The following is a 12972-nucleotide window of genomic DNA, read 5'->3' as shown; positions in this document are numbered from 1 at the left end:
CATACCTAAGACAATCAACCCCCCCAAAAAAAAATATATACACTCACCTAAAGAATTATTAGGAACATCATACTAATACGGTGTTGGACCCCCTTTTGCCTTCAGAACTGCCTTAATTCTACGTGGCATTGATTCAACAAGGTGCTGATAGCATTCTTTCGAAATGTTGGCCCATATTGATAGGATAGCATCTTGCAGTTGATGGAGATTTGAGGGATGCACATCCAGGGCACGAAGCTCCCGTTCCACCACATCCCAAAGATGCTCTATTGGGTTGAGATCTGGTGACTGTGGGGGCCATTTTAGTACAGTGAACTCATTGTCATGTTCAAGAAACCAATTTGAAATGATTCAAGCTTTGTGACATGGTGCATTATCCTGCTGGAAGTAGCCATCAGAGGATGGGTACATGGTGGTCATGAAGGGATGGACATGGTCAGAAACAATGCTCAGGTAGCCCAGGGCATTTAAACGATGCCCAATTGGCACTAAGGGGCCTAAAGTGTGCCCAGAAAACATCCCCCACACCATTACACCACCACCACCAGCCTGCACAGTGGTAACAAGGCATGATGGATACATGTTCTCATTCTGTTTACGCCACATTCGGACTCTACCATTTGAATGTCTCAACAGAAATCGAGACTCATCAGACCAAGCAACATTTTTCCAGTCTTCAACAGTCCAATTTTGGTGAGCTCGTGCAAATTGTAGCCTCTTTTTCCTATTTGTAGTGGAGATGAGTGGTACCCGGTGGGGTCTTCTGCTGTTGTAGCCCATCCGCCTCAAGGTTGTGCATGTTGTGGCTTCACAAATGCTTTGCTGCATACCTCGGTTTTAACGAGTGGTTATTTCAGTCAACGTTGCTCTTCTATCAGCTTGAATCAGTCGGCCCATTCTCCTCTGACTTCTAGCATCCACAAGACATTTTCGCCCACAGGACTCCCGCATACTGGATGTTTTTCCCTTTTCACACCATTCTTTGTAAACCCTAGAAATGGTTGTGCGTGAAAATCCCAGTAACTGAGCAGATTGTGAAATACTCAGACCGGCCCGTCTGGCACCAACAACCATGCCACGCTCAAAATAGCTTAAATCACCTTGCTTTCCCATTCTGACATTCAGTTTGGAGTTCAGGAGATTGTCTTGACCAGGACCACGCCCCTAAATGCATTGAAGCAACTGCCATGTGATTGGTTGACTAGATAATTGCATTAATGAGAAATAGAACAGGTGTTCCTAATAATTCTTTAGGTGAGTGTATATATGACTCCCAGAATATGGAGACACTAAAACATGATTTTTTTTTGTTTCAAAAATTACATTATTATGTAAAACTTAAATAAAAGAAACTATACAAATTCGGTATTGCCATGTCCACAACGACTGGCTCTATAAAAATATCACATGACCTAACCCCTCAGGTGAACACCGTCGAAAAAATAAAATAAAAACTGTGCTAAAAAAACACTTTTTTTGTCACCTTACATCACTAAAACTGCAACACCAAGCGATCAAAAAGGCGTATGCCCCCAAAATAGTACCAATCTAACAGTCACCTCATCCCGCAAAAAATGAGCCCCTACCTAAGACAATCGCCCCAAAAAAAAAAAAAAACTATGGCTCTAAGAATATGGAACAACTTTAGGCTCCTATATACAGGAGATGAACTGTCGATGCACTGTGTAGGGGGTATCTACTAACTGTCCCCTAAAAAGAAGCGATGGACATATAGCATATGTCTGGCAGCAGCTTATTCTCCTCTCCCCATTGAAAATACATGCTTGCTTGACTGCATGAGTTTATAGCATACGGCCTTTAGATAAACAGACTGCAACCTTGAGAATAAAGAAACACTTTGGTTAGATTTATTAATCTAAACATGCCCGAATTTTGGCTTAATTTGTGCTAAAAAAAAATGGCATACATGCTTTGCCACACATTTATTAAGTGTTTTAGATACTTAATATATCTAAAACACTTAATGTACAACCCCTATCCATTTTGCAGTCTGCAAATCGCAGATCCGCAGAATATAGATACCTTCTGTGTGCAATCCACATTTTTCTCAGTCCCCGAAAAATTGACAAGAATAGGACATGTTCTATAATTTTTGGGATGGACACACAGATGTGAACAGCACATAGATGACACGTGTGTGATTTTATTTTATTTTTTGCAACTCCATAGAAATGAATGTAAATGTGTGTGACCCTCAAAAAATGCGGATTGGACACGGACCCAAAATTTGGTTGTGTGCAGCAATTTTGATAGATCTGAAGCATTTTTAGACTGTCTATAAGATTACACTGTCTGAAAATTAGACAGTATTTGTAAATCTTCTCACTATGTGTTTCAAGGTACATACTGTTGGCAGACAGCATACTACCAGCTTTAGTAAAGCAGCGAACCCTGGCATCCACAGACTTGGTTATGGCATCTTGTTGTGGAAAAATTATTGTCCTCCGTATGGTCGCCATCTATCCTATGGAGATGCGCAGATTCGTTCGCATTCGCGTTCGTATCGCGCAGAAACTTTCGCACGATGGTCTGGTCGTCCCGACCTGTAGCTGATTTGTGCCTGGCCTGGTATTACTGCAAGATACCTGTGTCATGGCACCAGCTGAGGCGGGAGGGATGGGGACCGTCGAACAAAGGTTTCTTTATCTACTAGGATAAGCGCGATAACGGAAAGGGCGCGAATAAGTGTGCGCGATAATTTACATCTTCGCCAGCCAATCACTTCATACCATAACCTGTCTCCCCATTGGTCATGATTGTAAGACCGCCTTCCATCTTCTGGTATAAATAAACCTCGCCTAGCTGTTGGAAGCAGGCACATTATTGGATCCTACTTGAGAACGTCTCTGTGATGTTATTTTGGAGGAATTGCGCACACATCGACGTACACTGCACTAGGGATTTCCCGATTGTACTTCTGGTGGTCGTTTTCGGTTGTGAGAACGAGACAAAGGAGCAAACGACAATATCAATCTGTAATAAAAAGGTTGGCAACTGTAGTGCAGATAAAAGATACTATGCAAGTGTATTACTGTAGTGCAGAGGCGGCATGAAGCGCACGGCGTCATAGCAACCAATGACACCGTGCGCTCCTGCTCTCAGCAGGATGCCAGGCCGGGATACCACGGCCATGTGCATTCGGCCTAAAGGTGCTGATACACCTTTAACCACCTCACATCCGCCCATAGGATATAAACGCCCTATGGGTGGATGTTTAACTCTGAATGAACGTTCTGAAACGTCCATTCAGAGATGGCATCTGCACGCTAATTGTGCAGCTGCAGAGCGGGTTGCTCGCTGTCAGTGAAAGCAGGGCAACCCAGAGAGAAGGCAGGGACAGTTCCAAGGTGTCCCTGCCTTCTAAATCGCTGCAGCTAGGTGAGCGCTGTGTATACGGAGCAGGAAGCGATATGCGCTTCCTGGCCCGGCCCCGTGGTCATGTGACCGTCGGGGCCGGGAGAGTGCAGGAGCTGTCGGGTCTTTCACAGACCTCGATCAGCCCTGCACTGAGGCTGTACAGTGCTATATTCTGCTGTACAGCCTCTCTGGGGGGTGTATTTCCCCTGTAACTGGGGCTACTATGTCAGCCCCAGTTACAGGAGAAATCAATAGTGAAAAAAAGAAAAATGAAGTCAAATGTCCCACAGAGGTCTTGTATGACCTTATGGGGGACACAAAGTTAAAAAAAAAAAAAATAATAAAAGTGTTTTATAAAAAATTAAAAAAAGTTTCAAATGTAAAAAAAAAATATCCCCAATTAAATAATAATAAAAAAAATAGGAAAAAATTAATAAAATGGACATATTTAGAATTGCCGCGTCCGTGACGGCCGGCTCTATAAATATATCACATGATCCACCCTGTCCAATAAACACCATAAACAATAAAAAAATCTAAACTGTCAAAAAAAGCAATTTTTGTCACCTTACATCACAAAAAAGTGCAACACGAAGTAATCAAAATAAGTGTATGTCCCACAAAATGGTACCAATAAAGCAGTCACCTCATTATGCAAAAAATTAGCCCCTACATAGGAAAATCACTCAAAAAATAAAATAAAATATAGCTCTCAGAACATGGAGACATTAAAACATATTTTTTTTGTTTCAAAAATGCTATTATTGTGTTAAAGTGAAATAAATAAATAGGTATCGCCACGTCCGTAACAACCATCTCTATAAAAATATCACATGACCTAACCCCTCAGGTGAACACCGTCAAAAAAAAAACTGTGCTAAAAAAACACTTTTTTTGTCACCTTGCATCCCTAAAACTGCAACACAAAGCGATCAAAAAGGCATATGCCCCCCAAAATAGTACCAATCTAAAAGTCACCTCATCCCGCAAAAAATGAGCCCCTACCTAAGACAATCGCCCAAAAAATTAAAAAAACTAGGGCTCTAAGAATATAGAGACACTAAAATATATATTTTTTTGTTTAAAAAATGCTGTTATTGTGTACAACTTAAGTAAATAAAAAAGTATACATATTAGGCATTGCCGCGTCCGTAAGTACCTGCTCTATAAAAATATCACATGACCTAACCTCTCAGGTGAACACCATAAAAAAATAAAAAGTGTAAAAAAAAATATTTTTTGTCACCTTACATCACAAAAAGTGTAATGCCAAGCAATCAAAAAGTCATATGCATCCTAAAGTAGTACCAATCAAACCGTCTCGTACTGAAAAAAATGAGCCCCTACATAAGACAATCGCCCCCCCCCATAAAAAAAAAAACTATGTCTTTCAGAATGTGGAGACACTAAAAATATTTTTTTCAAAAATGCTTTATTATGTAATAACCTGCTATATAAAAATAGCACAATCAAATTTTTATTGTAAATAACAAACAATAAAAACAGTGCCAAAACAGCTATTCTTTGTTACCTTGCCTCACAAAAATTGTAATATAGAGCAAGCAAAAATTATATGTACCCTAAAATAGTACCAACAACTGCCACCAAAATGGGGTCACTTTTTTGGAGTTTCTACTCTAGGAGTGCATCAGGGAGTCTTCAAATGTGACATGGTGTCAAAAAAACAGTCCAGCAAAATCTGCCTTCCAAAAACCACATGGCGCTCTTTTCCTTCTGTGCCCTGCCATGTGCCCGTACAGCAGTTTATGACCACATATGGGGTGTTTCTGTAAACTATGGAATCAGGGCAATAAATATTTAGTTTTGTTTGGCTATTAACCCTTGCTTTGTTACGGGGAAAAATTTATTAAAATGGAACATTTGCCAAAATATAGAAATTCTGAAATTTCATCTCCATATTCCATTAACTCTTGTGGAACATCTAAAGGGTTACCAAAGTTTGTAAAATCAGTTTTGAATACCTTGAGGGGTGTATTTTCCAAAATGGGTCACTTTTTTGGAGTTTCTACTCTAGGGGTACATCAGTGGGGCTTCAAATGGGACATGGTGTCAAAAAACCAGTCCAGCAAAATCTGCCTTCCAAAAACCATATGGCGTTCCTTTACTTCTGCGGCCTGCCATGTGGCCATACAGCAGTTTACAATCACATATGGGGTGTTTCTGTTAACTACAGAATCAGGGCAATTAATATTGACTTGTGTTTGGCTGTTAACCCTTGCTTTGTTAGTGAAAAAAAATGATTAAAATTGAAAATCTGCCAAAAAAGTGAAATTCAGAAATTTCATCTCCATTTTCCATTATTGCTTGTGGAACACCTAAAAGGTTAACAACGTTTATAAAATCAGTTTTGAATACCTTGAGGGGCGTAGTTTCTAAAATGGGGTCATTTTTGGGTGGTTTCTATTATGTAAGCCTCACTAAGTGACTTCAGACCTGAACTGGTCCTTAGAAAGTGGGTTTTGGAAATTTTCTGTAAAATTTAAAGATTTGCTTCTAAACTTCTAAGCCTGCTAACGTCCCCAAAAAATAAAATGAGATTCACAAAATGATCCAAACATAAAGTAGACATATGGGGAATGTAAAGTAAAAACAATTTTTGGAGGTATTACTATCTATTATGAAAGTAGAGAAATTGAAATTTGGAAATTTTTCTAAATATTGGGTAAATTTGGTATTTTTTTTATAATTAAAAATTTTATTTTTTGACTCTATTTTACCACTGTCATGAAGTTCAATATGTGACGAGAAAACAATCTCAGAATGGCCTGGATAAGTAAAAGCGTTTTAAAGAGGACCTTTCATCAGAAAAAAGTGTGTGCAATTCTTACACTACCTTATCGGGCTGCTGCCACTGATGTTTGGACACTTTTTTTTTCAAAAGGACCCCCCGTTCGCCCGCTGTGCTCCCCATTTATTTTGTCTCCTCATATGCAAATGAGGTGACTTGGTTATAGTAGGCGTTGACATTTTAGTTCTGCTGGGCTTGGTTATCTTCTCCCTGGCAGCGAGCACATCCAATCGCAGCGCCCCGCTCTTAGCTAGGGAGAATGAGCTCAAGTCGGTCCGGATGTCTACAAGCTAAAGTTCTTGCGAGAACTTGAGCTCCTTTTTCCCTGGCTAAGAGCATGGCGCTGCGATTGGATGCGCTCGCTGCCAGGGAGAAGATAACCACGCCCAGCAGAACTAAAATGTCAACGCCTACTATAACCAAATCGCCTCATTTTCACATGAGGCGACGAAACAAACACAGCGGGCGAACGGGGGGTCCTTTTGAAAAAAAATAAAGTGTCCGGACATCAGTGGCAGCAGCCCGATAAGGTATTATAAGAATTGCACACACTTTTTTTGATGAAAGGTCCTCTTTAAAGTTATTACCACATAAATTGACACGTCAGATTTACAAGAAATGGCTCTGTCAGGAAGTGGGAAATGGCCCGGATGTCAAGTGGTTAATAGTTGTTGGCCAAACACTGCCATACATGCTCAATTTTTCAGAACGTGTATGTGTTTTCAGTAGGGAGGGAGCATAAAACCAATGCCAGACACCTATGGTACAAGTGCTTATCAACAAACAAATAAACTGGGAGAAAAATTTATATTTGCGATCTTACTCTCCCCTGACATTATCTGTCTGGGGAGAGTCTGGAGCTCTCCATACAGATTAGATTGTCGCCTGGTTCGTCTGACAATACACTAATGTGCTGTGGCCTTGAGTCTCAAAATATTTCAAATTATGAGTGTTGACATAAATATAAGATATGAAATGATAAAACTGGCCATACACTGCAATGTTTCTCTGCCAGATTTAAATATCAGGCCTACTGGTTGCAAGATTCCAAATGAAGTTTCCAAAAAAAGCTAAGTGAATTAGACTTAACACCAATTGGGTACCCAGTTATTTATCAGTACTATGTCCAGTAAGGGTACTTTCACACTGGCGTTTCTGGGTCCGCTTGTGAGATCCGTTTCAGGGCTCTCACAAGTGGCCCAAAATGGATCAGTTCAGCCCCAATGCATTCTGAATGGATAAGGATCCGTACAGAATGCATCAATTTGGCTGTGTTCGGTCTCCGTTGCGTTTTTTAGATGGTCACTAAAACGCAGCTTGCAGCATTTTGGTGACCGTCTGACTATGCGGAGCCAAACCGATCTGTCGTGACTTACAATGTAAGTAAATGGGGACGGATCCGTTTTTCACTGACACAATATGGTGCAATTGAAAACTGATCCGTCCCCCATTGACTTTCAATGTAAGTCATGACGGATCCGTTTTGACTTAGACTTTTTTTTTAATGAATAATGCAAACAGATCCATTACCAACGGATACAAGCGTTTGCATTATTGGTGCGGATCCATCTGTGCAGATACAAGGAGGATCCGCACTAAAAGCGAGTGTGAAAGTAGCCTATAGTGTATGGATTATAAACAAATTGTCTCAATAAATATGATCTACTCCTGGTGTCTGTTTATATAATATAGGTTGTTTAACCCCTTAGTGACCACCCATATGCCTTTTTAAGGCGGTCACTAAGGGGCGCGGGAAGTAGGGACCCGGTTCTCACATGAGAACCGCGGCCCTGCTCTAACAGCCTGGAACAGCAGGAGTGCCAATCCGGGCTGTTTAACACTTTGCATGCCGCGGGCAATGGCGCCCGCAGCATGTAAAGTGCTGACAGAGGGAGCGGACTCCCTCTGTCTCCCATAGGCACCCAACAATTGCGATTGCGGGGTGCCGATTTGTGTTAAGGCTGCCTGGGGTCTGATGTACAGGGTGGGCCATTTATATGGATACACCTTAATAAAATGGGAATGGTTGGTGATATTAATTTCCTGTTTGTGGCACATTAGTATATGTGAGGGGGGAAACTTTTCAAGATGGGTGGTGACCATGGCGGCCATTTTGAAGTCGGCCATTTTGAATCCAACTTTTGTTTTTTCAATAGGTAGAGGGTCATGTGACACATCAAACTTATTGGGAATTTCACAAGAAAAACAATGTTGTGCTTGGTTTTAACGTAACTTTATTCTTTCATGAGTTATTTACAAGTTTCTGACCACTTATAAAATGTGTTCAATGTGCTGCCCATTGTGTTGGATTGTCAATGCAACCCTCTTCTCCCACTCTTCACACACTGATAGCAACACTGCAGGAGAAATGCTAGCACAGGCTTCCAGTATCCGTAGTTTCAAGTGCTGCACATCTCGTATCTTCACAGCATAGACAATTGCCTTCAGATGACCCCAAAGATAAAAGTCTAAGGGGGTCAGATCGGGAGACCTTGGGGGCCATTCAACTGGCCCACGACGACCAATCCACTTTCCAGGAAACCGTTCATCTAGGAATGCTCGGACCGGACACCCATAATGTGGTGGTGCACCATCTTGCTGGAAAAACTCAGGGAACGTGCCAGCTTTAGTGCATAAAGAGGGAAACACATCATCATGTAGCAATTTCGCATATCCAGTGGCCTTGAGGTTTCCATTGATGAAGAATGGCCCCACTTATCTTTGTACCCCATATACCACACCATACCATAAATTTTTTGTTCCAACAGTCTTGGAGGGATCTATCCAATGTGGGTTAGTGTCAGACCAATAGCAGTGGTTTTGTTTGTTAACTTCACCATTCACATAAAAGTTTGCCTCATCACTGAACAAAATCTTATGCGTAAACTGAGGGTCCTGTTCCAATTTTTGTTTTGCCCATTCTGCAAATTCAGTGCGCCGATCTGGGTCATCCTCGTTGAGATGCTGCAGTAGCTGGAGTTTGTTAGGGTGCCATTTGTGAGTAGCTAATATCCGCCGAAGGGATGTTCGACTAATGCCACTCTCCAGTGACATGCGGCGAGTGCTATGCTGTGGGCTCTTGCTGAATGAAGCTAGGACAGCCACTGATGTTTCTTCATTAGAGACAGATTTCATGCGTCCACATTTTGGCAAATCCAACACTGAACCAGTTTCACGAAACTTAGCAAGCAGTTTGCTAACTGTAGCATGGGAGATGGGTGGTCTCCTAGGGTGTCTTGCATTGAAATCTGCTGCAATGACCCGGTTACTGCGTTCACCAGACATCAACACAATTTCTATCCGCTCCTCACGTGTTAACCTCGGCGACATGTCAATGGCTGTAAACAAAGAGAAACTTGTAAATAACTCATGAAAGAATAAAGTTACGTTAAAACCAAGCACCATTGTTTTTCGTGTGAAATTCCCAATAAGTTTGATGTGTCACATGACCCTCTTCCTATTGAAAAAACAAAAGTTGGATTTAAAATGGCCGACATCAAAATGGCCGCCATGGTCACCACCCATCTTGAAAGTTTCCCCCCTCACATATACTAATGTGCCACAAACAGGAAGTTAATATCACCAACCATTCCCATTTTATTAAGGTGTATCCATATAAATGGCCCACCCTGTAGTTCCCAGACCAGCCTTGAGTAATTTCCAGCAGGCTGCGCCTCTCTGGTGCAGCCTACTGGTCAATGTCAGAATAGCATTGCCATTAGTGGATTGCATTTTAAAAGCAATCAAAAAGCTGTCTGTTATAGCCCCTTTGTGGGACTATTAAGTGTTAAAAAAAAAGTTTTAAAAAGCTAATTTATTCAATAAAAAATCCCATTAAAAAATTACCCTTTTTTTCTATTGAAAATACTATTTTCAATGAAAAAAAAATAGCAAAAAAAAATCTTCCCCATATGTTTGGTAATGACCCCACTACATAAATATCACGTAAATTATGGTGAACGCCGTAAAAAAAAAAAGAAAAAGACTGAATTGCTAATTTATTCTTAGTCACCAAAAAAACGTAATAACAAGCGCCATTTACTCCAGAATTATACCAATCAAAAATACAAGTCACCCCCAAAAAATTAAGCCCTCACACAACTCCATATAATGAAAAAGAAAAAAGTTGTGGGTTTTGGGAAGTGTCAATGCAAAAAAAAAAAATCTTATAAAAAAAGGGGGTTTTATTGCAAAAAAGTAGTAAAACTTAAAAAAAATATATATCTATTTGGTATCACTGTAATGGTACTGACCCAGAGAATAAAGATATTATGTTATTTATACCGAAAAATGAATGCTGTAAAATATATAATGTAAAAACACAGTGGCAGTATAGTTGTTTTTCCCATCTCCCTCCCAGAAAGAGTTAATAAAAGTTAATTAGAAAGTTATGTGTACCGAAAAATGGCGCCATTAAAAACTACAACTTGTCCTGCAAAAAACAAACCCTCATAAAGCTATATAGACGGGAAAAATAAAAAAGTTATAGCTCCTGGAAAGAGACTATGAAAAAAGGAAGAAAACTGTCGTTCAGTAAGGCCCAAAACAGGCTGGTCACTAAGGGGTTAGTCACTGTTTAATAGAGAGAACAGAAAAAGACTGGACATTACATGGGGCTCAGTAATTCTGGGCAACTCCGTGTTTCTGGGCAACAGTAAATGTAAAATATAATTTAACTTATCATACAGAATATATGCAGTTTCTTACTTGATGGTCCAGCAATCCAACATAAGTTGATACATTTCTGTAGAACAGTTTGTAGGACATAACAAACGCTCATTTCTCTCAATAAAACTCAGAACTTCTGTACCTTTGAGTTTCTATAAAATAAAATTGACTTTTCTTGAGTTATTTTATAAATATGTCTTTAATAATGAACAGGACAAGTGTTAACATACCAGGTAGACCAGATGGTGAACAAAGCAAGTTACAAAGCATATCCAAATCTAATAATACTACAGGAGGAATGAGCATGCCTTCAATGGGCAATATAACAGGTATGCTGTAAATACCTGTGGATAAATAGCAAGCCAAAAGAAGTGAAGACTGGCTAAAGGAAATGTAGCAAATGAGAAAAGAGGTGGGGTAATTAGAAAAAAAAAAGCAGGAATCCATCCAATGTGTAATTACATTCATTTAAGTGCTCCTCATAGTAATGGTACTGCAACCAGTGGAGCCATGTTTTTGTTAAAGTCTGGAAGAACCAGATAATGAATGATTCACGGAATTCATCAAGTCTTCCAGCAATCACTTCTTGTATCACGTCAAGAGGATATTACTGTGGTGAATCATTAAAAGGGCAGGACTTATGGCTAAAAGGACCCCAACAGACAAGAGGGGATAAGGTGGACCTTAGTCCAGAAATGGGTAAGAGTTGGAGAATACAAAAAAATGTGTAGAAAGAAGCCCTTCTCAAACATATGTAAGCATTAGCTGATTTATTTTTATCCACAAGTACACTGATAGTAAAAACATAAATATTCTCGAATATACATACCTTGTAGGGTTTCTGTCCATAGCTGAATGCTTCCCACATGGTGACACCATAGCTCCATACATCACTTCGGCTGGAAAACTTGCGAAAGTTTATGCATTCAGGGGCATACCATTTCAAAGGCCATTTCCCACCTTGTCGAGCCTATAAAAACATTTAAAAACGTGATCAACATAGCATATAAAAACTGTCTATTATTAGCTACCTGTGACTACCTGTAAAGTAAATTTTAATAAGCACCAACCTAAGTTCCAGAAAAAAGTCTGATGGAATCATTATAAGTTAATCCAGCAACCAGCAACTTATTACACATCCAAAGATGGAGATGTGGTTCATTGTGTGAAAGGTCCAATCACTGGCTGAGGTAGTTCATGGCTGCAGTCAGTGATTGGCTGAGCAGCATTCATAGCCATTTCCTGCCATGTAGAGACAGTGGCAGGAAGTGGTGTGCAGTGGTGACCAGACACTGTCAGAAGTACAATAGCAGGGGACAGGGGCGTAGCTAAAGGCTCATGGGCCTTGGTGCAAGAGTTCAGCTTGGCCCCCCCCCCCTTCACTCAGCGCTGGTGCACCTAGCTTTTCTGCTGCTTGAGCCAAATATTGAAACGACCCTCCCATGCCAAATTCTCAACCTAACCCCTTCCCTTCAGTCCTACTATTAAAGGGATTGTCCACTTTTTACTACTAATGACCTATCCTCAGGATAGGTCATCAATATCAGATCGGCCGTTTGAACAGAGGGCAGCGCTCATATGAGAGCTGCTTTCTCTGTTCTGTTCACCTGCTTTCTGTAGCATTTGCAGTGATGAGCAGGTAAACAGAGCAGAGAAGGCAAAGCTCATACAAACAAAAAGCGGACATACAATCAGGTCCATAAATATTGGGACATCGACACAATTCTAAAATTTTTGGCTCTATACGCCACCACAATGGATTTGAAATGAAAGTAACAAGATGTGTTTTAACTGCAGACTGTCAGCTTTAATTTGAGGGTATTTCCATCCAAATCAGGTGAACGGTGTAGGAATTACAACAGTTTGCATATGTGCCTTCCACTTGTTAAGGTACCAAAAGTAATGGGACATAATCCTAATCATAAATCAAACTTTCACTTTTTAATACTTGGTTGCAAATCCTTTGCAGTCAATTACAGCCTAAAGTCTTAAACGCATAGACATCACCAAACGCTGGGTTTCATCCCTGGTGATGCTACTGCAACTTTCTTCAGTTCCTGCTTGTTCTTGGGGCATTTTCCCTTTAGTTTTGTCTTCAGCAAGTGAAATGCATGCTC

The 12972-nt window shown here is 40.4% G+C and overlaps 1 protein-coding gene across 2 annotated transcripts in view; it reads right to left on the bottom strand.

Annotated features, from left to right (window-relative positions):
• Positions 1–12972, bottom strand: part of LOC120989581 (tyrosine-protein kinase ZAP-70) — an 824733-nt gene that overhangs the window by 48634 nt on the left and 763127 nt on the right. For both annotated transcript variants that reach the window (XM_040417781.1, XM_040417780.1), the window contains 2 exons: positions 11685–11825; positions 10895–11007 (listed from right to left, as the gene is read on the bottom strand). In XM_040417781.1, the coding sequence (XP_040273715.1) occupies positions 10895–11007; positions 11685–11825 (254 nt within the window). The remainder of the gene's footprint in view (positions 1–10894; positions 11008–11684; positions 11826–12972) is intronic.

This window comes from Bufo bufo, chromosome 2 (genome assembly GCF_905171765.1).
Source record: "Bufo bufo chromosome 2, aBufBuf1.1, whole genome shotgun sequence".
In the NCBI taxonomy this organism is placed as follows: domain Eukaryota; kingdom Metazoa; phylum Chordata; class Amphibia; order Anura; family Bufonidae; genus Bufo; species Bufo bufo.
This window is presented reverse-complemented; position numbering and strand designations above follow the sequence as displayed.